At 39.8% G+C, this 27419-nt stretch overlaps 8 protein-coding genes across 9 annotated transcripts; 3 read left to right on the top strand and 5 right to left on the bottom strand.

The window, feature by feature from the left end:
• Positions 1-1896: 1896 nt before the first annotated feature.
• LOC140778067 (homeobox-leucine zipper protein HOX13-like) lies at positions 1897-3349 on the bottom strand. Its single transcript, XM_073122599.1, has 3 exons — positions 2956-3349; positions 2516-2871; positions 1897-2404 (listed from the first exon to the last, which is right to left on the bottom strand). Exons 1-3 carry the CDS (start codon positions 3035-3037, stop codon positions 2075-2077), a joined length of 768 nt encoding a protein of 255 aa, XP_072978700.1. The 5' UTR covers positions 3038-3349; the 3' UTR covers positions 1897-2074.
• A 3647-nt stretch (positions 3350-6996) lies between these two features.
• Positions 6997-7883, bottom strand: LOC140778070 (uncharacterized). Its single transcript, XM_073122602.1, has 2 exons — positions 7749-7883; positions 6997-7666 (listed from the first exon to the last, which is right to left on the bottom strand). The coding sequence occupies exons 1-2, from the start codon at positions 7841-7843 to the stop codon at positions 7345-7347; spliced, it is 417 nt and encodes a 138-aa protein (XP_072978703.1). The 5' UTR covers positions 7844-7883; the 3' UTR covers positions 6997-7344.
• Positions 7884-8307: 424 nt separating this feature from the next.
• LOC140778069 (uncharacterized) lies at positions 8308-9808 on the bottom strand. Its single transcript, XM_073122601.1, has 5 exons — positions 9661-9808; positions 9337-9411; positions 9179-9261; positions 8884-9086; positions 8308-8429 (listed from the first exon to the last, which is right to left on the bottom strand). Coding segments are annotated over exons 1-5 (465 nt in total). The 5' UTR covers positions 9663-9808; the 3' UTR covers positions 8308-8327.
• A 1574-nt stretch (positions 9809-11382) lies between these two features.
• LOC140778996 (uncharacterized) lies at positions 11383-12737 on the bottom strand. The gene is made up of 5 exons (XM_073123929.1): positions 12486-12737; positions 12319-12390; positions 12158-12228; positions 11885-12078; positions 11383-11702 (listed from the first exon to the last, which is right to left on the bottom strand). The coding sequence occupies exons 1-5, from the start codon at positions 12686-12688 to the stop codon at positions 11595-11597; spliced, it is 648 nt and encodes a 215-aa protein (XP_072980030.1). The 5' UTR covers positions 12689-12737; the 3' UTR covers positions 11383-11594.
• A 648-nt stretch (positions 12738-13385) lies between these two features.
• Positions 13386-14935, top strand: LOC140779774 (RING-H2 finger protein ATL51-like). Its single transcript, XM_073125028.1, has one exon. The coding sequence runs from the start codon at positions 13479-13481 to the stop codon at positions 14595-14597; it is 1119 nt and encodes a 372-aa protein (XP_072981129.1). The 5' UTR covers positions 13386-13478; the 3' UTR covers positions 14598-14935.
• Positions 14936-16835: 1900 nt separating this feature from the next.
• Positions 16836-17671, top strand: LOC140778373 (E3 ubiquitin-protein ligase ATL31-like). The gene has a single exon (XM_073123052.1). It carries the CDS (start codon positions 16836-16838, stop codon positions 17319-17321), a length of 486 nt encoding a protein of 161 aa, XP_072979153.1. The 3' UTR covers positions 17322-17671.
• A 1089-nt stretch (positions 17672-18760) lies between these two features.
• LOC140777917 (E3 ubiquitin-protein ligase Os03g0188200-like) lies at positions 18761-20471 on the top strand. The gene has a single exon (XM_073122339.1). It carries the CDS (start codon positions 19107-19109, stop codon positions 20112-20114), a length of 1008 nt encoding a protein of 335 aa, XP_072978440.1. The 5' UTR covers positions 18761-19106; the 3' UTR covers positions 20115-20471.
• A 145-nt stretch (positions 20472-20616) lies between these two features.
• LOC140777916 (protein DETOXIFICATION 27-like) lies at positions 20617-25653 on the bottom strand. Of its 2 annotated transcripts, XM_073122338.1 has the most exons (9): positions 25293-25653; positions 23795-24336; positions 23558-23644; positions 23307-23363; positions 22392-22630; positions 22176-22294; positions 21994-22080; positions 21837-21908; positions 20617-20901 (listed from the first exon to the last, which is right to left on the bottom strand). In XM_073122338.1, exons 1-8 carry the CDS (start codon positions 25542-25544, stop codon positions 21861-21863), a joined length of 1431 nt encoding a protein of 476 aa, XP_072978439.1. In that variant the 5' UTR covers positions 25545-25653; the 3' UTR covers positions 20617-20901; positions 21837-21860. The 2 variants fall into 2 exon arrangements, with proteins under 2 accessions (XP_072978439.1, XP_072978438.1); XM_073122337.1 differs by having other exon boundaries at positions 20617-21908.
• Positions 25654-27419: the final 1766 nt, after the last annotated feature.

Consider the following 27419-nt stretch of genomic DNA (forward strand, 5'->3'; position numbering starts at 1 on the left):
AACTCTTAATCAATCTCGATTAAGAAAATAATATTTCTAGCGTTGGTGACCACATTAAGGGATTAACTGATAGCTACCTCGAAGCAAAGAAAAATCCAGATGGAATTTGCTCAAACCAATGTGCTTGGCTTCTTGACGAGCTTGGATTGTGAGATAATATATTACGCTAGTGCAACGAAAGATTAGTGAGCCAATTAATACTCTTGACCCTCTAACCAAAGGGATTAAGCTGGCAAATGGGCTGTCTCTTTCTTCTTTAGATTTTTAATCCATGACGCCATTAGCCTAGTAATTGCACACCACCTCCCTCTGCGAGAGAAGGGGACATCTACCAAACCATGGCATGAATAAGGTTGAAAGGAAGATGAGGTGGCAGAAATTAAGACACACTCATCCTTTAAAAGGAAAACTTAATTTCCCCCCTTTCCCAAGCCCTGTTTCCTGTTGGGATTAAAGAAATTGGATTACTCCTTACATGGGACCGAAGGCTCCCATCCCTTTTTAATTAATTCCATCAACTTGGAACTAATTTTAGTTAGGGGTGGCTCTACAACGTACTTAAACGCTTAACCTCTTCAAATTTTTCCTAATTATATCTTTAGCGTGCTTAAAAACTTATAAGCTCAGAAATTTCCACTGTGTGGTTGAAGGGGAGCATACCAAACCCTAAGAGTTACCCACATAGATGATAGATATTCGATTAGTCCAACAACTCCTTAATATAATATCTCAAAAGTTATGTTATGAGGGACGAAATTAATAAGAATAAACAATTTAAATGCCACCATGAATGGAGATATTCTTCCATTCACCACCCTCCACTACTTTCCATTTTATATATTAGCCCTTGTGAAATGGTGGGATCCACAAGGATAGTAGTACCATCACCACCCTATAACCCTATTGAGATTATAAAAAAAAGAATCATATGATTTGAAAGCACTATGAGAGCAACGTGTCATTTCTCCCTACCAGTTTGTACCACCTTTTCGTGAAGCTAAAATCCAAATTGTACTATTACGCATTAAAATATAAAAAGTTATTTTATGAGGGACGAAATTATAAATATAATAAATATGCAAGACTTTCAGCTGTTTCGACTGTAAAAAGGGCCCTTATTTTAAGGAAAACACCCTGCCTTTTGTTAAAAAGGAATCAACTTTTTATTTTTATTTTTATTTTTAATTTTTTTTAGGGAGGGGGGGGGGGGTCCTGTGTACCAAACCACCTTTTACTTTTTATTTGTTAGGCTCTTTCTGACAATTTAGTCCTCGAAAAGGTTATAAATACGGACTGGTCCCTGATAGAAAAAGCTGCGAGACACGGACTTTTTAATCATGTGCGTGGCCTTTACGAGGCAAAACTCTCTATATATTCCCCTGGCCTGGCCATGACAAAGAGGAAATTAGCAGCAGTGTCTCTCACAAATCACCACTTTAAAAGGGATTTAATGACTTAGTTTTTAATGGTCATTGGCAAGTCATAAATATGTTAGTTACGACAAGACAATTAACAGAGATATATATATATATTATATATACAAATAGGTAATAGAATAAGATAAAGATATAGGAGAGTGCAAATGGGCCGACCAATTCGACGTAAATTTAATTTAAATGATTAGGACTTGTCAAATTGGTAGGGCTACTCCAATTATTATAAAGAGATGACAAAGTTTTGATACACTACAAAGAACGAGGCATTATATTATATTATATTTATATTTATATTATATTATATTATATCTGGAGATCCTTCTATAAGATCCTTGTTCTAGAAATCATGCACCATGTTACTATAATATTACCAATAAATAGTTAGCCAAAAGGATACGTAATTACGGCTCATATTCCTTAGTAGTTAAACCAACTCCTAGTTAAGCTCATTCCTATGATAAAAACTACATACAAATACGGCAAATTTATTTAGCTTAAACAATGTAACACGTCCCCCTTCTGGTCTTGTTCTAACTCTCTAATCCAACCTTAATTCCCTCTTGTACATTGTGGAAGCTCCATGTACATTTGCCAACTTGGAGAGGATAATTAAAATTAACCCAACTAAACTCACTAACTCACTCCCATCCATCTGAGGAGTACCAAGAGAGATTAGCCACTTGATCCTCTAAGATTAAGCCGCCACTGCAGAGCTCTTCCTCACCTAAATAAGCCTCTTCTTCTAAGAAGCTCTTGTTAGCTTGGCTTTTGCTCTCAAATAAAGTAGTAGCACAAGAGGAGGAGACGTAAGAATTGAATCCCACTAAGTATTGCGTGTATGGGCTGGCGTCGTCGTTGAACACGGCGCTGGAGTCGCTATCCGACGCCGGCTTCTCCTCTCCAATTTCAGAGCTCTCTAATTTGACCACCATCTGGGGATTCTCTAGCTTCGCTTTCAGCTCTCTAATCTGAAGCCAAAAGAAAGAATTTTGCAAATGAGCAATGGTCAAACCCACAAACAAAAGATTTATTTTTTTAAAGATTAAGTATGGAGGGTGTTATATGCAAAGTTGAATAACCTCGGCGGCGAGGGCTTCCTTGTCGCGGCGAAGGGCGTCGCATTCGAGCTTGAGAGTGTCGTGGCGCGCCCGGAGAGCGCCGAAGTCGCGCTCGAGCTGTTTGGTCTTCCACCGGGCGCGGCGGTTCTGGAACCAGACGGCGACTTGCCTGGGCTGGAGGCCCAAGTCTTGGGCCAAACGGGCCTTCCTCTCAGGGCCCAGTTTGTTCTCCACCTCGAAGTCCTTCTCCAAAGCCCGCACTTGCTCCAGGCTTAGCCTTCGCTTCTTCTCGCCCAGCCCCACCTGCCCATTCGAGCACAGCTCCTCCTCTTCCCCTTCTTGGAAGCTATCCTCGTAGCAGCTTTCCTTCTCCTCCACTAGGAAACAAACAAAGATATGGTGCGGGGTTAATAACAGCAGGAATTAAGGAAAAAGCGTTGAGTATGAGATTGAGGGATTACCATATGGGAAGATGGGGGTGAGCCCATTAATTTCTTTCAGTTCTAGACCTACCATGGAGTCTGGGCTGCTTGGTCTCTTCATAATTGGTTGAATTACAACCAAAAAAAAAGTTAATGAGAGAGAGAGAGAGAGATTGGTTTGTAGGAAGAGGGGTTTAGGATAGTGGTGGAGTATAATAAGTGATGAGATTGGAGTAATTAAGAGGAGTTCTTAGACTTCCAAGGTTGCTCTTCTTTGTCCTCCTCCTCCTTCTTGCGCATGGATCTCTGTTTCAGACCCTACTGTCAACCACATAGGAATTGAAACGTTGCTATGCGAATCTTTTTGTATATGAATATCCAAGAGAGAGAGAGAGAGAGAGGCAGCGGCAGCTGCTGGAGGAATCCAGCAGTGTATAAATAAAAGCAGCAGCGTTTGGGAGTTTTGGATGGGGATGGAGATGGTGGGGGCCAATGTGATTGGGACTTCTGAGAGGCTTGAGACTGTGTCTGTGTAATTAATGGGAAGGAGGAAGGCAATGAACTATTGTTAACACTATTACCAAATATTTTTGCATACCATATTAGAAAACATATGGCAAGCCTTAAGCAATGCACTTGACTTGGAAATTTTGTGAGAATTTTGTGATAAGAGCCAATTTTGGCGGATGGAGCATCAAATACTTTGCGCATCAGCTCTGTCAGCAAATAGTGTTGTGATATGGATGGATCTCTTGATCCAAATCCCACTTAGATACCCCCCACAGTGTTGTGGAGTTGTTGGGACTTAGACTTCAGTCTGCATAACTCCTTTCCTTTCATAAAGCAAAGGCATTGCACATCCCTTGCAAACAATTCATTCATTGCAGCTTGGCTCCCAAGCGGCAAACAACAGTAGCAGTAAAAGTTTGCAGCCTTGCAGCTCTCTTCTCATCTGGATTACAAACCCCCCCCAGTCCCCAGATGTGTTCTTGTGGGGGCCAAAATAATTGGCTAGCTCTTGGACTGCCTTTAGAAAAGCTGGTCCTATGCCACCATCACCACTGTGGATTGTGAGTTAAGAGGAATAATACTCTTTTAATTCCATAGCTTAATCTCCTCACCATCCAAGTTGGCAAAAGAATCTAGCTATCCAGAGGAGAGAAAGCAACAAGATAATATATCTTTTTATTTTCTTGGCTTTAAAAAAAAAAAAAAAAAGAAAAGGTCAGAACCATAAATTGCTGCCTAGCTTTGGGGCTACATGCAAAGCATCAAAATAAGCTTCTCCTTTCTAGGGGAGTAGGAAAGCGATGGAATTTGGAATTTTTCTCCACGTCCCTTTGATTGTAAATATCCAGATAGGCCCATGGGGGTGGAGAGGGAGAGAGACTGGAGAGGAGAAGGAACTAGGAAGAGATAAATAAAACTTTGGGCAGTTGGGAGGAGGAATGGATGGATAGTAGTTTAGTTTGTATTCATTCCTAGGTTCACTGCACTTTTCCATCTCTAGTTTGTCATCATCAGAGACAGTGTGCGTTAAGAAATGTTTGCAAAACTCTTTGAAAGCAACCAATTAAACAAGTGATCCTTTGATAGGGATTGCATACCATTCCCACCAACTGAAAGGAGAAAAGTGAATGCAAATTGTGCAATCCACTCGATTTTACTGGTTGGTTACATCATCGTTGCAAGTAGGGTTGGGACTGACTTTGGCATCATCTAGGTCTGACTGGACTGGAGTTGGGTTTCTTGGTCTTTGTGATTGTGATTTATTAGTTTACTTTCAAAAAAGTTTGGGTCAATTGACTTCAAAGTTGTGGACTCTCAAGTCTGAGCCATCATGACATGAGGTCTAAAGTAGCCCAATTAAAACTAGTAGGGACTCATCTGGGCCTAGCCCATTTATATACAGAAGAGAGAATAGGCCTTATCTGGGCCTACTTCTTCTACTCAAATAAATATTGGATCATGCACAGCACAGTAAAAGTCTTCATGAGGTAGGATGTGAATTTATTAACTATGAAACAATAGTCGTTACAAAGCTGTACTAAACTATATATATATATATATATATATATATATATATATATATATATATATATATATATATATGTTAATGGACAAAGTAGTACTATTGATACTTAAACAGAAACAGCAGGATGCTTCCAAACTTTGGCAGCGAGGAATCCGCTAGAGATGTGACAATTGGCATGGGTTATTGATTATGGGTTGGAGACAGCACTTGCTCTGTCCTCCTCCTCCTATAGTTTCACAGCTCACCCATCTCCACCAACACAAATATCCAGCCTTTATGTGATCATATTTTACACCCCCCCCCCCCACCAAAATACTTATTACCCCACTTCTTAGTACCATGGAGATGGGGAGGAGATAAATAAATGCATCGAAGTATATTACCTGATCATTTTGATTGATAGTGAGTCTTTAAATCATAGGTTAGATAAAAATGCAGAGTTTCAAACAACATTGATAGAACATCTCTTAGCTAGGGTTTAAAATTTTGTTTTTGCTCCTTTTTAATGAATTCTCTCTGTCGACGCTTATACGAGTGACTTTCTCCCTCTTCTTTCTCTTTCTTCCTTCTTTAGTTTAGCTGACGCTAATGATGTCGACGTCGCCTCTTCCTTATTGCCACACTCCCTCTCCTCCATTGTCATCGAGTCCTTTTAATTATTGCTAGATCGATAGTGGTATAGGCTTGTTGAATCCGGTAGGTGCATCTTTTTTTTTCTAATAATTTATTTTTTATAGATTTAATTCTTGATTAGTTTGAATTCGTAATGATCACAACATAAATCGTTGGAACTGAGTTTTTTCTTCTTCTTTTTCGCCAAAGTAGAAAGGGCTTATTCAAATTATCTTTATTTTCTTAATATATCACGACTTGTAAATATTCCATTAGAAAGGGTGATATCTTAAGTTCAAACCATTTATATACGGACATTGCTTATGAAATACAAATGATAATATTTATGAGAGAAAAATGAACCGATGATCTTGTTTATGGACTAGTAATGAATAAACTCTACTACTACAGTGACAATAGTGGTGACTTTCACCTAATCTCATTAATCCTGAGAAGATTTCACAAACCAACCAATAATGGAGTAGCTTCCTGTAGGAGCCACTGCCAACTGTCGACCTAGCCTTGAGGGAAGGAAAATAGAATTTTAAAATTGCCAACGGCTAGTTGGACTCTTCGGGGATTTCTTGGAAAATTTTAAAATAATAAAGAAATGACTCGTGGAGCCCCCAAATTTGAAAATAGAGAAATTGATTATAGACGTTAGACTCCGACTCCGACTCCGAGTCCCTACTCCTACTCCTACTCCTACTCTCCTAGTCCTACTAACCCAAACGCGGTTTAATTGGTCAGAATAAACCACGTTCGTATGAATCTTCTTGGCCAATTATTGCGTGTCTCATTGCTTAGTTGTCGACAGGATTTTAAGTTAAATATTTACGTTATGGTATACTTCTTTTTTACTTTAATATTATTAATTCTAACACCGCATAACATAACCGACTCTTCCCCTTCCTCTCCCTTTATAAACCCCATCCCACTTCCTCATCTTCCTCACTTCGATAGCCCATTCGTTCCCAATTTATATCGTAGCCCTAAGTTTCCCTCTTCTCCCTTTTCCTAGTAATGGCGATCTCTTCTTACGTCCGCTTCCCCATCCTCGCCCTCGTGTTAGGGTTTCTCACGGTGAGCTCCTTCGCCCAGGCTCCGGGAGCTTCCCCGAAGCCCGCCCCCATCCCGGCCCCTAAGGCGGCGCCGGTCCCATCACCGACTCCCGTCTTGCCGCCGCCGACGGCCACCCCAGCGTCGGCCCCTGCTCCAGCATCTACGCCTCCGGCCGCCGGCCCGGCGCCATCCACGTCGCCGATCTCCTCTCCTCCGGCTCCCCCTACCGCCACACCCACCGGATCCCCCGCCGCCACTCCCACCTCCACCATCGGCGGCAGTCCCGCGGAGGCGCCCTCCACCCCCGGTAGCAACAGCGCCGCCTCCATCCCCGTCGCAAGCTTTTTCGCCGTGGCCGGTGCGATCGCCGCCGCCGCTATCGCCTTTTAGATCTAATGGATCTCGAAGCTATTTCAGTTCTTGATGGGCCGATCTATTCCATTATTCGTTGCCGTTGTTTATAATTTCCTTTTGCCCTTTTGTGATTCGATTACTGGATATTTGATTGAATTCTTTCATAATATATTTTGAGACTTCTATTTGCTGCATTGACCATATGCTTCTCTGTTCCACGAGACATGGGCCTGGACTTGCATTTTTCTGGGCTCATCCCAAAAGAATTCGATTGGACTTGGGCTTATTAGAACGTAGACTTAGAACTCACAATAGCTAAAAAAGGGGGAAAAAATCTCTCACATTAATTTGCAACATTGGACAAATTAATGGCGATATCGAAACAAATAGTAGGCAATTCCATAAGCAAGGCCCACTCCAGCAATGCCCAAGAGCAGGGCAAAATCCCCAACACAGTCTTCCTCCTCGTCCTCCTTCCATCTCTGCAGCCTCCTCCTTCTTTGCAGCATCGAGATTTCGATCTCGAGCAGCTTCACCCAACGCTGGTGGGCAGACAACTTGAGAGCGTCCAGCAAGAGCAATGAGGTCACCTCCTCACTCTCTTTGCTTGCAAGCATGGCTTTCACCTCTGCTTCTCCTGCTCTGGTTTGTGAGAGCTTAACGGCTCTCAACAACTTCGAGTCATCGCTGCATCCATTTTTGAATCCCAATCTACTTACTAATAAGGTACCAAAATTTTAGATATATTTTTAATAGTGTTGTAACTTACAATTCTGCGGCAATTGGTGGGCTCTGCTCTTTGATCTCCTTGTCATTGTCTTCCTTAGGTGAGATTACATTGCTGGGAACCAATTGCCAATCCATGTATCCCTTCTTTAGGATGTAGAAGAAGAGGATTTGGCCAAGCAAATGATACAGGGAAGGAGTTAATACCCTTTTAATATTAGCATAATAGTTTAAGATATCATAAAGAATCTCTTTTAAAGTCGCAGGCTTTACGTTACACCTCTGTAAGAAATACAGGCTACGAGTCACTCCATTCTCATGCAATCAAAAGACAAATTCCCTCTTCTCTCTGTCACGTTGTAAGAGTAGCAGGGTTGAATTTGTTTGTTCTCATACTATTTGCAGTATTGTTTCAAATGGCAACCAGGAGTATATGTACTGAGAGAAAGATTAGAGGTGGATTACAAGTACTCACAAAGTTTGTAAGTATATTTGAAGTCAACTCTTTACGACCATCTCTAATTACATTGTAATGATATATGCCGATCCGTAGAACTCGTCAGTGTATAAAGGCCATCCATATTCAGTAGTTAGGAGTAGTGAATCTGCTCTTCTTCAATGCTTAGTGTCTATCTACTCCATTGCCTCTCTCTACCTTAACTTTCTTGCCATGCTCTGTAATGGGATCTAAAAACGTCTCCACCTCCTCCACCAGCTTGTCGACCTGCACAATGGAATTAAGATTCTCGATCATTTACTTAATTAATTGATGTTAATTAACTTAAGGAGTTTATTCATCATATAGTGGTCATCTTGCAAGGCAAGCTAGTTGGTGAACTATTATGTTAATATGTTGAGCTTTTTTTTCACATATATCATTCCTAAAAGCTTTATTTGCCTATAGACCTGTCAAAAAAGTTGAAAAATTTGCATGTATATTGGGAAAAAGCAAGATAAAAGGAATGTAAGTCTTATAGCTCATCAACATACTTTTATTTGCTTCTGCTTTACTACTCAAGAAATCTAGATAAAAAGAGAAGCAGATGCTTAAAGAAATGGAACTCTTATCATTCTTTTGTGCAAGTTATGTACGACTCTCAAGGAATCATCCTTTGCGTGATTTTGGAACTATGCCTACTCTAAAAGCAAAATAACATATAAGAAAGGATGTAATAAACCTTATGAATAATGTCCTGTGCTAATTGAGCCTCCTCTGCAACCTCTTTGGATGCTCGTTCAACAAAAACGGCAGCCTCCTTTAGCTTTGTGTCTTCCGGTAGCCGATCCGCCACGTCGGACGACAACTTCTCGGTCATGGTTGCAACCTTTTCCACAACCTCTGCTGTGTTTTCTACCGCTCCTGCAACCATCTCAACCTCACCTAATATAAAATTAAAAGAAAAAGATCAAATTTTTGCTTATGTTTGCTTATTAAGGCCTTTGTAACTAAGCATAAATAGTTTAATTGCTTACTCTCAATTTGTAACAAGGCCATCCATTTATTGTGCCAAAGGGGTAGTAAAATTGTTAGTATAGACCCAAAAGCCCATCTTGCCCTGCAAAGATTCACAGCTTCCACCATAAGAAGCAAAACATAATGATCCATGGATGTGAATTTATGAAGTAATTACCAAGAGAAGATGGGCAATCTAGATGGTAGAGGAGATGGTTTTGGTTTCTTATCACTTTGATCAGCGATTGTTTCCCTATAACAAATTAGCAAACATTATACATATTAAGAACTAAAACTAATCTAGATTTTATACCTCTATATGACTATATCGTGTATGCAAAATTGATAATAACAACCTCACTAGAACAAGTGCAACAATGAGGCAATTGAAATAATAATAATAATAATAATAATAATAATAATAATAATAATAATAATAATAATAATAAAACTAGTAAACTACAAAACTACTAAGCATAGAGATACATATACATATATATACATCTTAGTCTTGATTTTGCCGTGTCGATTTCCCGATAAATATCTCCTTTGATTCAACGTAGCCAAGCCTAAATCATGAGTTCGATTTCCAGGGTGACCAAGGAGACGAACGTTTCGACGATAATAGGAAGCAAATGATCTAACTAGAGACATACTTTGATGACTTGGTATTTAGATTTTGAAGTCGATGCTTATATAGATGGTTGCTTGAGCTTAAGATTAAGTTCTCCCAGTGAATTGCGTGTCCGGAAACTTAGTGCAATCGAAATAGATGGCCAGCTTATGGCGTGGTGGCAAAGAGTTAGGGGATTAAGTCCAGAAAGGGGAAAAGAGTATATAAATTGGTCATTGGAATCTTGCAAGAGTTTACAAAGATATAGTGTAGATATACTTGACATGGAGTTAAGTAACCGAAAGATATCTAAATGATAACGTAGGACGTTGGCAGAACTGTCCATCGTTAAAGTGCAGACGATAATTTTTAATGGCATTTATTAAGAACTAGCAACGTTTACTTGCAGATGCAATCCCCCCGTTGGATCTCCAGTGACTCTCAATTGGTGGTGAAAGTTTATCGATGATCTCAGACAAGAAAGGAGCCATTTGCAATGTAAGAGACTCACTTTTCCACAAAATTAAGGGGCCTGAATTAGGATCACGATAAAAGTGTTGGAAATATCATGATATAAATATTTATTAACTTTGAGTTAAGTTTTAAGTAAGGATCATATACTATTAATGATAAATTAACAGGAAAATTAATTTAGCTTAAAAATCACTTTATTATTATATATTCATTCAGTCAAATTTATGAAGAGAATTGAATGAAAATTGATTCTAAGTGGATATCATGACAATAAAAAATAAAGAGAAGTGAGTTTAGTACCTACTTTATTAGATATTTGAGAAATATTAATATGATATATAAATGTTTAATTTCTTATAGGCTTTGAGTCCCAAAAGTGATACTTATTTTGTGAGTAAAGAATAATATGCAACTTTTTAACTCATACGCGCACATCGTCCGGCTCGGTTCGATTCATGCGCACGGGTTAGGTCTAAATTTAAATTATGGGTTTTGACCTAAGAGGATGTATCCATTCGTGACTAGATTTAATCCTTGTATCCTTTTATCGTGCTTGTTTACTGCTATAAATAGATTATTTGTCTAATTGTTTAGAAATAATTGATGAATAACGAATTGGTCTTAATAAGATAGTATTCAACAATAGACTCTACTATACACGAAGATAGTTATTATAACTTTTATAAATTTATTTACTTATTTTAAATTAAATTTTTATAAGTTTTGGAATCAAATTGTTACTGCGAACAAGAAGATGTACACATGAGATCGTAGTGTAAACTGTTGGATCAGAATTGAGGACGTGGTCGCCCCCACTGACTATCATTCAATAGTCGTTCTTTGATTAGATGCATATAAACAATTAATCATGTCCTTCGTATTGTCCCTCTAAATACAAACAAGCCAAGAGTATAGGTATAATATACATATAAATGATAAGTTATAAATTTGCCTCGTAGAATAATAAGAAAAGATAATAGTTCATATGCCGTAGTTGCATTACTATTTCTATTACTGATATTATTTGGTACAACAAATTGACTTATTATAGTAGTGTTCTTTTTAATGAGTCGGAAAGTAGTTTATCTTTGCATTCATAAATAAATAGAGCACGAGAAATCCTACATCACAAGCATGTCAGATTTGTAAATCATCACGATTAATGAGCTAATATTTACTTTAAAACTTATACATCTCTCTCTATTTTTGGGAGAAATGAAGCCATCAGTGGCATCCATAAAAATGTTAATTAGCCCAAATCAGCATATTAATCTAAATATAAAAGGAGAACTGCAGTATAATAGCTTTCAATCAATAAAATAAACATATTTTATTTGCCACTCGTTCATCTATGTGCTTGTATTAGCGTCCTCCTCTGGCTTGCTTTCGCCAATAGGGATCTTCGTTTCAATAACAGGCTCCACCATTGCATCAATCCCATCCACCACCTCATCAACCTAATTCAACAGCAGAGAATACTTTTCAACATGAGATCATGCATGGATATCCATGTTGAACTTTGAAGAACCAACATGGATGTTGACTGGGATTTAATCTTGTTGGAATTTTAAGCATATAACTTGTACCACAGGCTAAGAAGTCTATGATTAATTCAAAAGGTTAGATTTTTAATGAAGACCTTCTTGATCAACGACTCTGCTATCTCTGCATCTTTGGCAACTTCTTCAGACATCTTCTCCACCTTCAGAGCAAATTGCTTTAGCTCGGCGTTCTCCGGTAACAACTCCGCGACCTCCGCCGATACCTTCTCCGTCACCTCTGCCACCTTCTCCACCGTCTCCAACACCACCTCGGCTGTCTTCTCTACTTGATCTGATATACATGTATTGAGCACAATTTTGAAACCAAGTACTTAACTATATCACAGAGTTGTTTAATTTATATTATATACCTTCTATTGTTAAGAATCTCCTGTAGAATGGCAAGGCCAAGAGAATGATAGACCCCAACACCCATCTAGCCCTACATAGATCGAATATATGAGAAGAGAAAGTAGAGAATAAACTAAAATTAGTGGGCAAAGTTAAAAAGAAAGAAAGAAAAGGATTGTACCATGGAGGAATGGAAGCTAGAGAAATATTTGGAAAGTTTACACCAGTGCTGCTATAATTCGAGTTTGTCACCCTGAATATAAAGCAAAGATTAACCATGAGATCGTCAAATATTTGCATGCAGTATATGCTAAAATAGTACCTAACATGGAGAGATCGATCTCATACTTTGTATTGTCTTGAGTTGGCTCAGAGGAGGAGTTTTGACCAGATGACTGAGCAGCTCGAACAACAAGAAGAAGCACTGGACTTGCATGGGTCTGGGTGGAGAGTTTGGTTAAGGAGTAAGGACCGGAGAGGCGAGAACGAGAGGTTAGAGGCAAGGAGAGATGAAATCTTGAAGGGTTGAGAGGAATAAGAGATTGAGCCATGGCTGGCGTCTCCACTACATATCCTGTCTTAGTCTCCTAAGGATATTCTATATATACTGGAGGAAGGATGTTGGTGATTAAGCTTTGAAGATTCTCGGCAAGAACATGCAATTGATTCGGTGGTAGTTGTAGAAATTTTGGCACATTTATTTGATGCAAGCCAACTTAAAAAGATTGAAACATTTATTAATGACGTACACATGGGATCCATCTTGCCTACTTATTTGTCAAGCGTCCGTCTAATTAAGAGGGTTGTGATCAACATGTTATTATTAATTACTGACAAAACTTTCATTCATTCATTATTATTACCGAACATTTAAAGTTTATCATACCATTATGTCATTAATTTAATAAGCCCAAGGGCTATGGGCCAGCCCAATATGAAAGGCCGAAATATAAACTAGAGAGGCTTTGCTCAGGTGTCACACCGATCACCTGTCTCTAATTACTACGCCCCAACTACCAGCAGCCACATCAGTTGACACATCACCCACCACTTAAACAACACCCGGTTAAATTGTCACCCAACTGAGCACCCGCATCATCCATCCACAAAAACAAGATGAGAGTGAGAAAGATGAGAGTCCATTAGTGGGGCCCCTTCTCTCTCTATATCCGTCAACCTGGTTACAGTGATATCGATACCTTCCTTCCAACCCACCAAATTGACCACTTAAAGTACTTTATTAGTATCGCCCAAACAAACACAGGGTCACAGGGATAACTATTCATTAATTTAATCCCCTTTGTTCTTTTTTCGTTTGGAGCTTCCTCGCTATTCTCGGCCATGGCTCCCTATCCGCGGATACTCTATCCTTATCCGAACGCCACGGATTGCTTAATCGGGTGCTCGCCTCCTTGCTACTTCTATCAGCTCTGCCAGCCCCAGTCCCCACCCCCTTATCCTTCTACCACCACACTTATCCGACTCCACCACGCCTCCCACCTACCCCTCCCCTTCATCATCCCCGCCGCCTGCGTCGTCGCCGCCTCCCTTCTCCTGCTGCTCACGTGGTGCGCCGTCTTCTACTTCCGCCGCCGCCGCCGTCGCCTCCGGCGGAGGTCGATAGCCGTGGATACCATCTCGGCAGGAGATGGCGATGGCGATGGTGGGTTCTTCGAGGAGGGGGAGGCGGATCACCACGTGTGGTACATCAGGACCGTTGGTCTCGACGAGTCCGCCATCGAGGCGATCTCCATGTGGGTATACAAGGCCAGCGAAGGTATACTTGGCGGCGGCGCCGCGGATTGCGCCGTTTGTCTCGCCGAATTCCGCGATGGGGAGTTGCTGCGGCTTCTGCCCAAGTGCAGCCATGCCTTCCATGTCACTTGTATCGATACGTGGCTTCGCTCTCATGTCAACTGCCCACTTTGCCGTGCTCCAGTCGTAGCCCAAAACGCGATTTTGGCTTCTCCTTCTACTACTAACGAGGAGGAACCTAATTTGGGCTCTTCTGCCCCAACGGAGAATACGCAGCTGGGTATTGGCGAACCCGTGATGGTAACTGTAGATGGTAACGGAATTCTGGCCGACCCAACTGCGGAAGAGTCCTCTTCTTCGGGTACTCGTTCTGAATCGGAGGTATTGAGTGGTAAGGAGGAAGAAAACTTGCAGCTTGTTCGTCGATCCGTGTCCATGGATTCCTTGTCGCTTGCTTCACTTCTTCGTAGACTGGATTTGGAAGAGAAAAGTGTGGAAGAGAGTAAAGATCGCAACTTTGAGGAGGAGAAGGGTTCTTCTAAGAACATAGGGAAGCAGGGGAATACTTCGAAGGAAGCTTCTCTGCCAAAGAATCCATCTCTAGAGATGGAACGTTATGAGATGGAGAGATCTTTGTCATGCAGTGGTTCTAAGCTCTTCTTGTCAAGATATGGAAGAGCTCGGAATTATATTCTTCCGCTGTGAACTGTTACAGGGAATCGAGTACTGGTGTCTGTGTGAGTGTGGAGAAGAATTTTGCTTGCAAGGTTTACCGGCTGCCCTTATTAATACGTATACATGGAAAGGAAAGGTGAATGAGGTAATCATTCCTTGTTCTATATACTAGAAAGAGTGTAGTTTTATTTAGTAGGTTGATAAATGAATGTGACCTAGTAAATCGAGCTTGCATATCATCAAGTGTTTGTAATTGTGAATATTGAGTTTGAAGAAAGCTTTACCTAAGTGGGCTCTTCACCTCTTCTCTCTTCTTGAAATGATGCAAATGAATGAAGCTGAGAATTTGATAGATTCGTTTGTTGGTATATTATATCATATTGCAGTTACTCTTTTGGGTGCAAAGCACTAATTGTGAATATATAAATATTCTTCCAAAGTTGCAGTCTCGTAAGAGAAGTAATAGGAATCACAGCAGCTCCCCTTCTCCCTTGGCTTGCTAGGTTTCATCTCCTTCCCTTCCAACTCACACACGCAGAAGGTGTTATATGTGTGGTTTAGGCCTCAGTCGATAATTCTCACTTTTCTCACCCTTTGGGGGTTCAGAGAGCTGTGTATCTTTAACTATCAAGTTGTGACGATGTCGTAGAATATCTTTAACTATCATCAGGGCTGTGTTTCCCTTTGCTGTATTCTATTTATGCCTCTAGGCTTAATACTTCTTTTCTTAGTGCTATCTATTATATCTAAAATACATGACTTGTATTAAAGAGTGTCGTTCTATTCCCCTCTCATTTTGTTTACCCCGGGTAGACATGCCTAAAATTGCCCAACATCGTTGAGCTTTTTGCCCCCAGATTTCTTTTCTGCATGGCAGTCTAAGCCGGGAGTACTGCAAAGGCCAGGGTATTTTTTAAATAGAAAAGAAAACTGACCAAAATGTTACACTATAGCCAGCAGCATCTTTACACATGATTGAGATGAACTCACCGATGACTGAGCCCTCCAACTAAAACACACAGAAACTAGATGTAGTATAATTAGCCAGCCATTTAACTGCAAAATTAGCCTCTCTAAAAACTTGATTTATTGTCACTTTGCTGAAGTTAGAGAGTAATTACTTGATGTCCTCAATCAGGTTTTCCATAAGGCCGTGATAGAGGTTCGATGTACCAATTATTTGGTTTAATAAAACTATTTCTCTAGGAGTTTTTCCTATAAAAAAATTGTTTCATATATGGGAGGGAGGTGGTCTCATGAGTTGGGCTCAAATAAACAATGAAAACTTAATGGGCCTAGACTAATAGATGTGCCACTTCTCCAAGCCCAAAGGTATGTAAATTTTTGATTGGTTCAAGAAGTGGGAAAATGCTGGTCCCAGCGAGGACTCTTTGAAACACAATTAAGAAGTAAAGTTGAGTCATAACTGCTACTTAGCCGCCGCTGAATTTAATTAGACCGCTAGTTTGTTGACCTCTTCCTCTATCTTCCTTCGTTTCGCCCCTTGAAAATATACTGAAACATCCAAGTCTAATTTCTTGGCATTCGAAGGATTTGGTTCTGGAATTATTCAGAGTACAAATTACTTCATTGATATAATCGGTACTGCATGCTTAGTGACGTAAATTAAAAATCTTCAAGAGATTGCGAACAAATCTAGCTGCAAATAGTCTACTCTGATCGATCGAATGTGCCCGAGTATCTTTTGACCACCAATGACTTGTAAAAAGCTCTCATAAGAAGCTACCTCTGGCTCTTGCTGTCATACGCCATGAAGATCGACACAATCTACTCGTCGCATTACCTGATTGGCTTTTTAGGAATTCATGACATCAAGGGTTTAATTAATTCGTTCATTAATATCACATTCTATTTTAGAATGCTTCTTTAACCTTGAGTGAGACTACTCCCTCGGTGTCCTTTTATTCTTTCTTTTCGCTGATAACTTCATATATTTTGATCCCATTAATGCACGTGTAGGCGATCCATGATCACTTCTTTCACATTAATAAGTTGAATAAGTAACGACGCAGTCTAAACTTCTCCAACGAACAATAACAATATTTTGCAATCCTAGTGAATACGAAACAACGTGCTTCCACTTCGACATCTCCATGTCCATATCACAACATCCTTGTAATTAAACATAAAGTTTTTAATTATTTTCCCTTCGTCCTCGTGCATGATTTTTTTTTTTTTTTCTTTTTTCCAAAGTTGCCACCTTCACGCTTATAAGATGATGTCTCTTCGTGATACACTACGCCATTAATGGCTCCTCTACAGCTACTCCTCGTGCTGCTTCTGGTCACCGCTCGGTTCACCAAAGCATCTGCCTCGCGCCCCATCGTCCCTACCACGACGTATGACGACAACTCATCCGAGAGCCTCTCCGTGCTACTCTACCTCTCCATCGTCCTCGCCGTCCTCCTCGTACTCTCCGTCGCCCTCTACCTCCTCCGCTGCCGCGGTGACCGCACTCCGGCGGTGACAGCAACTCCGCCATGCCCCTCGCTCGTGGTCGGGCTTGACCCGGCGGTGGTGGACTCGTTTCCCGCCGTGGCGTACGCCGCCGTGAAGGGTCTCAAGGGCCAGCTAGAATGCGCCGTTTGCCTGTCCGAGTTCTCGGACGAGGAGAAGCTGCGACTGCTCCCCAGATGCTGCCACGTGTTCCACCCCGCGTGTATCGGCGCCTGGCTGGCGTCCCACGTCACGTGCCCCGTGTGCCGCGCCAACTTAGCGGATCTCGTTGTGTAGGTAAATAAATACTCTCGTGCTGCCGGAGAACGTAAGGAAGGAGACGGAGGTGGATGACGAGCTTCTCGGAGTATTCCAGCAACGATGAGAAGAGAAAAGAGTGAGAGGAAGTTGTGGGTTATTATTTGCGGGTAGTAGACGGGTTTTTGTGGTCATTGTGGATCCGATAGGTGTGATAATGGGTGCAGATGTGATGGCCTCAGTCGCCAGCGAGGCATCAAATAGGGTCTAATTGCATTTCTTTTTATTTCCTTCTTCGTTTTTTTTGTTTACAAAATTTTCTTATATATATATATATATATATATATATGTGCTGTACATTTTATTTACTTTGTAAGAAGATTGATGGATGGATGGTTTTGGTGCAAATTGCACGTAAGATTTTGACTGCATGTAGTTCAAATCCAAATCACATCACTTCCAAAATTTAGAAATATATTTCCTGATATGCTGAGAATAGAGCATGCATACAAAAATGGACTTTGAAAAGCATTCGTTGAAAATAAATCAATTTGGTTCGTTTAGCAATATGTTTTGTTTGATATTGGCATACATGCAGGTCCCTTGAACTTTCTTCGTTCCTTCCTTTATTTGACAACCAGTTAAAAATCCAAACTCTCTGATTTGTACTTTAAAAACTTGGTAGTTACTTAAGTGCCTATATTGGATGTTATGGGCTCAGATTCAGAAACTGGGCTGGTGCCCAAACTCCAAAAGTGTACTATTCTTCAACTCTACATAGAAACTAGCCCATCTGAGTAAAAATATTATCTAATATTTTGAAAAAAAATAAACTGTAAAAAGGTCAAAATACTAGCAACCCTCTCCTCGAGAAAGCCTCAAGTAAGCTGTGCAGAACGTGTGTTATGTGGATTGTTGACTGAGTCCCAATTCATCCTTGGGGTCAATAATAATTATTATTATAATAGAGTTCCATTCTGTTATAATTCTTTTTTCTCTCTCCTCTATCATATGTAATAAACATGTTATGTGAATCCAAAGGATGATCAGTCACTCTGTGCTGGTGAAAGGAATACTCTCATTTATATTAAAGGCAGTAAGTAGGTAGGGTTGGAATTGGGATCCTCATTTATCCGACCTTGTATGGTCTTAGGGAAACACATTGATTTGAAGTCGTACCAGTTTTGAACGTTTCTTGACTGTGGCATATTATAACTATTTCTATACGTTATTGCGAGTTATCTCGATCGATTACTAGCAGATAATTGAAGGGTTAACAATGGTTAACAATGACCCAAGTAGGTTTGGAATCTGGCACTTAATCTAATAACAACCTTATCATTTTCCTTTCTAGAATAAAGAAGGACTTCTAAGCCCCACCACAGAGTCAACAAGGCACTACGTTTTGTTTTGTTTGAACAAGTCTATTATCTTTCTTGTAGAAATATAAATCAACATGAGGCGCAAGCTTGACCTAAGCTCAGTTATCAACTGGGACACGAAACATATATTTACATAGTTTACTGGGCTTGTTGGGCAAAACAAAATGTTGCCATAGAATATGATGTATTCATCTACAAGATTTAGGTAGTAAAATTACCTCATGATCATGAGGCAAAGAAGTTGGAAGTCATTGTGACACCCGGATTGGATTCATCGTCGATACGAAAAAGTCAGACAAATCTAAAGCCCGGTCATTGGATGACTAGCATCTGCCGGATTAGTTTGACTGCACTGCTTTGCCAGTCAACGGTCAATGGCCCTTCCATATAACTATCCTCCTCTGCGGCTGCGCCACTCGGTACCAGAAAACAAACAACAACGATGGCGATGGCACATCACAACCGTGGAACGCCGTATCTCCCTGCACTCCTCCTCCTTCTCGTCACCGTCCGGTGCGTGGAGTCCCAGCCCAGTGCCGTACCGCCCTCCAATAATAACTACTCCGCAGGATTTAGCGTCACCACTGCCGTGATCTTCGTCGCACTGATCCTAGTCTTCTTCCTTTTAGCCTTCTTCTCCATCTACCTCCACCGTTGCACTGATTCATACACATCCTCCGGTTCATCCGTTGTCACCATCGCCGCAACGGGCGGAAGGGAGAGGCGGCGCGGGCTCGATTCGGCGGTGGTGGAATCCTTCCCGACGATGCAGTACGCGGCCGCGAAGGAGCTCAAGGGCGGGAAGGGCGGCGCCGCTCTAGAATGCGCCGTGTGCCTCACCGAGTTCGCGGACGATGATACCCTGCGCCTGCTCCCCGGATGCTGCCACGTGTTCCACCCGGAGTGCATCGGCGGCTGGCTTGCCTCCCACGTCACATGCCCCGTCTGCCGCGCGGATCTCTCCGATCCGGCCGTTCTCGACGACGGGAGACGGCTCACCGGCGCGGAAAAGGCGGAGGAGGAAGAAATCGGCGGCGGGGAGGTAGATCTGGGGATGGTCCCGGCGGCAGTGAAATTAGCCTTCCGGCGAACCCAATCGGCGGTGGATGGGGTGGATCGGTTCACGCTGCGTCTTCCGGAGCACGTGAGGAAGGAGATGGAGGAGGTAGGTAGGCTCCGGCGAGCGTCGAGCTTCGCCATCTACCCATTGGATGGAAGGCGGAGCGAGAGAAGAGGAGCTGGCGGAGGAGAGGGATCAGCGCGGCGTAGCGGGCGGTGGAGGTTGTTCTTGAGGACGATCTCGGGGAGGAGGGCAAGAGAGGAGGTGGGTAGCGAGGTATCCGATAAGCGAGTGTTTCCCATTAACGGAGCTCCGGTTACAGGAGATAGCTCCGCGTCCGCAAGCGGCGAGACGGAAGCCTCCGATATGGCCGTGCTAAACCGGGTTTAATTCGTTGAGATTTGTGTTTTGCGGATTCGGGTTAATCGCATAGTAGCCTACTAATAATTTGCTGTTGACCTGTTCCTGTACATAAAGAACTCTCAGCGCCATAACTGCACTATAACCATATGGCTAAAAGGCTCATACTGTCACAATATAGCTATTTATCTTTTATTTAATAAGAAGAAGCCCATAGATTAAACGGAAGAAACCACATATCCACTAAAACATTAAGTACCAAACTCGCCTGGGCTACTTACACACAGTAAATAATAACACAAAATAAACATAATTAGACGACCCACAACGTCAACTACTGCCATCACGCACACCGAAATTTTTTAAATTATCTTTTAGAGGCTTCCTTTGTACTCTGTCCCTTGAGAGAAAGAAGATAACTTCAATTATTCACACCTCTTTGATCATTCCAAATATATCCAAGAGAGAGGATGAGACTTAACTTAGGGCCATTAGATAACACTAAAGTTTCTCGATCAAGAAAAGGAGCAGATGTCAAGCCCAGCACAATAAGCCAATAATAAATCGGTATTACAATCCATCCTTCAAAAAGATTTACCTCTTTATCTGTTACACAAAACTAATGTAAAAAGCATATTAAGAATGCCGAGAAAATGGGAGAGCATTTTAATATTCAGAGCACAATCCTACTTGCCTCCCCGTCTTGCAAGAGTAGTTAAAATCTTTATTGATCATGGGTGGGTGATGGCTGAGGAGGTCTTGGGTTGACGCTTGACGGTAGTTTTGAGAAGAGCTTGCAGTTGTGTTTTGTTCTTCACTGTGGAGAGAGCTTTGTTAGTTGCTAACAAGGTTCAGGGTGAGAAATGGCCGATGCATAGAATTAAAGGATTAAGATATTTTTATTATAAATACTTAGAGATGTGGGAAATTGTTGTTAGTGCAAATTTACTAAAGAGAAATTTTAAATTTATTAGTTCGTCCAAATAACTTAACTGCGTATGAACTAGCTTTCATTGCTCTTCTTAAAAAAAATCTTTTTGGGAGAGAGAGTTTTACCTTTATAACTTTGATTTATTATAATTTAATAATATGACTATGATATTTTCTCTAAAAAAAAATAAAAATAAATTAAATTTACTTATTTTAGCTTGTAATAGTACAAGTGTAAGGAAGTTCTTATTAAATGCAATATAATATGTATATATTAACAATTTTAAATTCACATTTGTATTAAAAAATATTATAATTTTAGATAAATATATATTACTATTATTACTTTATATCCAATCAAAAATATTTTTATCATTTAGTATAAAACATCACTAATTTCTAACACACATTTATTATTTTTTAATACTTTAATATTAATTTTATATCACATTAGATATAATTATTCGTTTTATATTAATATTCAACAAAATATTAGAATAGCTTATAATAATATTAGCTTTTTTTTTTCTAGTATAAACAATTAGAAATATCTTCTACCATTAGCCTTATTTGAGAATATATATATACATATATGTTTTTTTTTTTAATTTCGTTAAAACAACTAGTTTCAGAGGCAAGAATTTAGAACTAAGAAACTATAATGCTTGGACCCAGAAGCCTTGTTGGTCCAAGAAAGCAACATTAGGTTGGGCACATTTCATCTCCTGCTACTCTTCTCAATCAACCTTTTCAATCAAAGAGGAACACAGTGATCTCGGTGCACATCCAGATATTCAAGTCCCACCATTCCCCTATCCTCACCTGAGATGATGCAATGGAATTAATTTACTTGGGTTGGGCCCATTTCTCCATGCGAGTGCTTGCTATCATAGCCTGCAACAACAACACACCAAGGGATTTATGAGTGAAGAATGCAGCAAATGTCAAATTCTTACTGCTAAGTGAATCCAAACCACACCTCTTTATTCCAATCACATCGGATGGTTAGCGCGGCTAATATTAGTGTTTGAACAGCAGTTCCACAAATCATTCCACCCCAAATCCCCTGCATTATATATATATACGTAAGTTTTAGTTAATAAGCACTAATACCAGACTCTATATATATGATCATACAGCAGATGGAGAACTAAGCCATACCAAAACACCAAAGTGAAATAACCATCCCATAAGAACACCCAGAGGAATCCCAATGAAGTAATAGGTTCCAATATTAACATATGCCACAGTACTTTGCCACCCAGAACCAACAGCAACACCTACATTACATGCAGCATAGCTAGAAATTAAGTTTTTTTTGGTAATAGGAAAGAAATAATTTCAAATGGTTATATAGAATTTGAGAGGATAAGTAACCTGACAGAACTGGTTGAATGCTGTTGAGGAGGATTGTGAATGCTAGCAGAACAGACAGTTTATCAACTGCTTGTAACACAACTTTGCTTGAGGAGAATATGAGAGCAAACTTGTCATGGAGGCTCATTATAAGGACCCAGAAGAAGAGGCCTATAACAATTGAAGTCGTTACTGAGACTATGGTTGCAAATTTAGCACCTCTGCCGTTACCCGCACCGAGCTCATTAGCTACTCGCACTCTAAATCACCAGGACAAGCATGAGATCAGGACCAAATATAACAATCACACATTAAGTAGAGCAAAGTTGGTATAGACTCTGTTACAAGTGTTTTAGCAAAATTACTTCAGACTAAAGAAATCAGGATATATCTTTTTTCTAACCATCATGACCTAACGAAATGATTTGTAAGCAATCTTACAGCCAGATAGTTCTTTTGTTGCTTAATGTCCTATGAAGGGCATGAGCTAAAAAGTCACTTTTATACCAATATCTGGGATAATAATTATATGATTACTCCCCTGAGATTTAATTGGACGGTACAGTAATAGATTTGTAACAATCGATAATATGAGGAAAGGTATGTAACAGCATTAATCATCCAACAAATAATGGACCACTGAAAGGTACAGATAGCTGCTGCGAGTACACAATAGTAAATATTAATGAACCTTCCTCTTGACTCTAATTATTCCAATTACAAAAATATATGATTTTTTATTGGAGTATAATAAATGTTATCAACTTCGTAGAATTGACATGTTCTATGCTTGGCTTTAATTTTCTATATAGAATTACCATTCTTTAAGTAGCTTAAAACGACTGATGTACCATACAAAATGCTTGACGATCAAAATTTAAGTACCATATGCAAAAATAAAACATGCTATGTATGAAAAGAGGTCACTTGACATACCCAGTACCAGCAAAGAATGCGAGAGGAATCATCATCTCCCATCCATTTATACTCATACTGTTACGAAGAAAACAGAGTATCGGTATCAAAATTCACAATCACTCTTCTGACTATTTGTACAAACAAACAAGTGCTAGAAACCATCAAGTAACAGAGATTGCAAAATTGAAATAATTATAATTGGAAATACACTAGCCACCTAATCTTAAGAGTAATAGCAAACATAAACTTTAGAAGTTGAGGCTAATTACCAGATGGATAGGGCATCTACTGCTATCTCAGCATTCTTTAGATTCCCCGTCAATAATATCAGTATCCTATAGTACCAATTCTCCAAGCTGTATGCATCAAGTTAAAACAACAGTTAAAGTAAAAGAATTCTTCATAGAAACGAAGAATTAGAATATATATATATATATATAAATGAATGTACGCAATTGTCAATTAATGGCACTATAACTCTAGCATGTAACTCTGTGAACACTAACCATAACATAACGCCGGAAGCTGCTGATAATTTCAAGAACTCCCAGAGCCCAGTGAAGGCCTCCATGGAGAATCCCTTCCAAGTATGAGGGCAGCTACCACATGAAACATACGCAAATTGCAAAAGAACAGCAACCCACCAAGAAAAGTTAAGGGTAGCAGCAACGCCAATGAGGCCAAACTGCAGCTTAGAAACAAAGAGCCAACTGACAAAGATGTGGACTACAAGAGCAATGCCAGAAATGACGGCGTTGGCGTTGTTCTTGAGTTGGCACTGCAAGAACCTTTGGAGAGGGAAGAGGAAGGCAAAGGAGAAGTGGAGAGGGATGAACCATATCGAGACTATCCCGGCCTGGGCCGCTAACTCGGGGGGTTGTCCGGTTAGCCTCAGTATTGGGGTTGCAAAGAAGTAGATAGGTAGTAACAGGACTGCACAGAGGAAGAGCACAATCCATGATCTCTGCATGTAAACACCCAGCATATGGTACTTCTTTGCGCCAAATGCTTGCCCACATAGTGTCTCCAAGGCACTCGCCATGCCGAGCTGCAATTTTCATAGTTATATCATCGTCATCACTTCAACCTTAAGAATTGAATTTTTTGCAGAAAATTTGAGAGTCTACATGAAGTTTAAATAATATGGCTAATCAAAAGCCATATATATATATATATATATAACTTAACTGTTATAATAACAAAACACTTCTACCAATAACACCTACCCAAAATCAAATTGCCACCGACAGAAGAAGAGAGATATAAGTTTACATTATTATAATACTTCAGGAACAAATTGTCAGTTCGATATAGTGCTCAGAAGATAAACAATACTTCCAAGACGTCGAAAATAAAAAAAAAACTATAAGAAATGTTCCCAATGAATGGGGATCATAGAAGGAATCTAACTAACAAATTTTCAAATTCAGCAATTCGAGGAGACTTTTAATGTGTTACACTAACCAGAGGTTAACATATATCAATATAAACAGTTGGATTTTAAGTCCCATTGTTTGGTTGTTTGGAATCAAATCTTACTTCCAACAAGTGGCTACGGAATTTAGGTGCATTCACTTGTGTTCGCACGTGATGTTCCAACTTAAAAAAGTTCTGTAGCTGTCTGGAGTAACTAAAAAGTCAGTAATACGCCAACCTGAGCTGGAGTTTTCTATGTAAAAAATAAGATATGTCACGTAACACTGTCCTATTAAAATCTCACTTAATGTTAGAATAACAAGAACAAGTACCGGTGACTTTTGCCAAGTCCCTTAAAAAATTTCAAGAATATTTTTTTATATAAATTAGCTTGTTAGACAAAGCACCGTTATATTGCGAATAAAAAATAGTGGTAGGCCGTGAAGTAACAAATCTGGGTCAATGCGTTCTTCCCAAGGCCACAGGTTTTAAGCGTTAAAATAGGAAATCAAATACCAATCTTAGCAGTTGCAGACTATATGTTTGATGAAATGACTCGTAGAGGAAGATGGCGAACAAGAGGAATACCATCAAGCCAAAGCTGAAGCCGACGACGACGGTGTTGGCAATGGAGATGGAGGCGAGCTCGAGATCGCCGAGATGGCCAGCGAAGGCTTGTGTGATAATGTTCATGCTGTAAGTCACCACCCTGCTAAATATAGCGGGTGCTACAATCACCCACAGTTTCTTTGACTCCTCCCATACCCTTACTCCCAACCCCACCTCCTCCTTCCTTTCTCCTCCTTTCAAGAGTGCAACTCTCTCTTCTCCTCTCTCCATCACCCTCCCTCTTCCTCTTCTTCTTCCTCTTTTTCCCCTGCTTCCTTCCTCTCTTTCGTTTGGCAAAAGAGAAGAGTGACAGAGAAGGAGATCGAGAAGGCGGTAGCCGAATAGAGAGGAGACTTCTGGCCTTAAATAAGAGAGAGAGAGAGAGAGAGAGTGATATTTTACCTTCCCGAGTTTCTTATGGTGAAGGATGAACGGAGAGTAATATGTGAATATGCACGTGTACGCCTGCCATGCATTTGCGTACAATCCTTACTCTTTTACGTAAGAGACTGACATGTAATAAACATATCTAGTTGGGTGTTAGGTGAAAAACATATATATATATGTCACGACTCATGGACTCAGTCAAGAGATAAGCATCTCATCTTGAAAGAAAGAAAGAAAGAAAGAAAAGAAAGAAAGAAAAGAAAGAAAGAAAGAAATAAAGAGCGGTCTTCCACTTATTTAAACATGTGGTTGTTTTGAAAAATGATTTCGTCAGTGCTGACTATATAATGTTCGGCTTTTAATCCAAAGAGGATAAAAGAAGAAACAATGGGGGAAAACAAACGAATGCTACTTTAAAACAGATGACTCATCTGGGCTAATAATATCATACGAGTCCTCCAATGAAGAGGACGGCCTCCTAGGTATATCAGCATTTCGAATGCTATTCCTTTGAGATGGGACTCTATTCGGATTCATACACAGCTGTATTAGCTCCCATCATGGAGACAGACACCCAAAAAGATTCCCCAAGAAAGCATTTGGGGATTTTTACGGACCAGATGTTAACGGATTAAGTCTCTTTTAAATATATTCTATATATATAACTTACATAGAATATTTTATTATAATTAATTTTAAGAGGTGATAAAGCTGTACAGTTTTTCTAACCGAATTTCTATTAGTAGAAAATGACTAATCATACTTATTTACAATCTAGTAACTAAACAATAAATATATATATATATATATATATATATATATATATAAATTATTTTATTCATATTTTATAAGTGAGCAATAATAATAGAAGGGAGTTGTACTAAAACATAAAAATAGGTGAGTCGGTCCCAAGCTTCCCACCGTGATAGAAGCACTGACGTGGATAATAAATGGCGAGAGTCGACGAATAAATGCTTCCGCAGAGGTGGGTCCTCCCTACACGCTGGACCACCTTTAAATTGGATCGATACTTGTTACTAAGGAAAACAAGCAAACAAAGTGATGCAAACTGGCGGATGAGGATGGCTTTGGATGCTGGGTCACCACTTTCGTCCCAAGAAGACTATTCAATGCATGCAATTATTTTTATTATTTATAAATTAAGTCATATGATTTAAAAGATACGTAAAAAAATAACTATACTATTAGATTAGTTAGTTAAATTTAATTAAATATTTTTTGCACATATTTACTAAATCAGATGGCTCTATTTATAGATAGTAAAACTAAAAAATGTAAACTATATTTACATTATAAAATAGAGTATCTAATCTATATAACAAGCATATGATTCCCTTGTTTTTAATAGCATTATTTGTTATCATTATGGTAGGTCTCTACACATTATCGGATTGTAGAAAGTGTTGTCCAATATTTGAAATCATCCCTATTAGGAATAATATACAAAACACTTTATTGTGGAAAGTGTTCTCTTTTATTTGAAATGAGGCAAGTTTAAACAATTGAATAGGCTCAAAACTATTTAATTAGGAAGGCTCTCAGCATCCTAGTAAACCACTTAAGACACCAAAAGCATGGACTTAACTATCAATCAGAATCAGGCAGGATGGAAGTCCACAATCAATTCTCTTCCAGATTCTTGTTTACCTTCACCCACTCATCTCCTACTCAGTTTTCTTATCCCTATAATCTTTATAT

This window comes from Typha angustifolia, chromosome 15 (assembly GCF_048772165.1).
Source record: "Typha angustifolia cultivar Huaian chromosome 15, ASM4877216v1, whole genome shotgun sequence".
NCBI classification, from domain to species: domain Eukaryota; kingdom Viridiplantae; phylum Streptophyta; class Magnoliopsida; order Poales; family Typhaceae; genus Typha; species Typha angustifolia.

Bases quoted from the DNA above. Each gene is read 5' to 3' on its own strand.
- LOC140778069 (XM_073122601.1), bottom strand. The intron at 9,262-9,336 runs GTAATTACTTCA...GAATCTTTGCAG, and splicing joins AGATTGCCCATCTTCTCTTG to GGCAAGATGGGCTTTTGGGT. The intron at 8,430-8,883 runs GTTTATTACATC...TCCATTGTGCAG, and splicing joins CACAGGACATTATTCATAAG to GTCGACAAGCTGGTGGAGGA.
- LOC140777917 (XM_073122339.1), top strand. From the start codon at position 19,107: ATGGCGATGGCACATCACAACCGTGGAACGCCGTATCTCCCTGCACTC.
- LOC140778996 (XM_073123929.1), bottom strand. From the start codon at position 12,688: ATGGCTCAATCTCTTATTCCTCTCAACCCTTCAAGATTTCATCTCTCC. The intron at 12,391-12,485 runs GTATGAGATCGA...CTTTATATTCAG, and splicing joins CCAACTCAAGACAATACAAA to GGTGACAAACTCGAATTATA. The intron at 11,703-11,884 runs GTCTTCATTAAA...CTGTTGAATTAG, and splicing joins CAGAGTCGTTGATCAAGAAG to GTTGATGAGGTGGTGGATGG.
- LOC140778373 (XM_073123052.1), top strand. From the start codon at position 16,836: ATGGCTCCTCTACAGCTACTCCTCGTGCTGCTTCTGGTCACCGCTCGG.
- LOC140777916 (XM_073122338.1), bottom strand. From the start codon at position 25,544: ATGGAGAGAGGAGAAGAGAGAGTTGCACTCTTGAAAGGAGGAGAAAGG. The intron at 24,337-25,292 runs GTATTCCTCTTG...TGAAAATTGCAG, and splicing joins GCTTCAGCTTTGGCTTGATG to CTCGGCATGGCGAGTGCCTT. The intron at 21,909-21,993 runs GTGTGGTTTGGA...TTGTTGTTGCAG, and splicing joins GATGTGATTGGAATAAAGAG to GCTATGATAGCAAGCACTCG.
- LOC140778070 (XM_073122602.1), bottom strand. From the start codon at position 7,843: ATGGATTGGCAATTGGTTCCCAGCAATGTAATCTCACCTAAGGAAGAC. The intron at 7,667-7,748 runs GTAAGTTACAAC...AAATGGATGCAG, and splicing joins CCACCAATTGCCGCAGAATT to CGATGACTCGAAGTTGTTGA.
- LOC140778067 (XM_073122599.1), bottom strand. From the start codon at position 3,037: ATGAAGAGACCAAGCAGCCCAGACTCCATGGTAGGTCTAGAACTGAAA. The intron at 2,872-2,955 runs GTAATCCCTCAA...TTTGTTTCCTAG, and splicing joins CACCCCCATCTTCCCATATG to TGGAGGAGAAGGAAAGCTGC. The intron at 2,405-2,515 runs GTTATTCAACTT...TTTTGGCTTCAG, and splicing joins AGGAAGCCCTCGCCGCCGAG to ATTAGAGAGCTGAAAGCGAA.
- LOC140779774 (XM_073125028.1), top strand. From the start codon at position 13,479: ATGGCTCCCTATCCGCGGATACTCTATCCTTATCCGAACGCCACGGAT.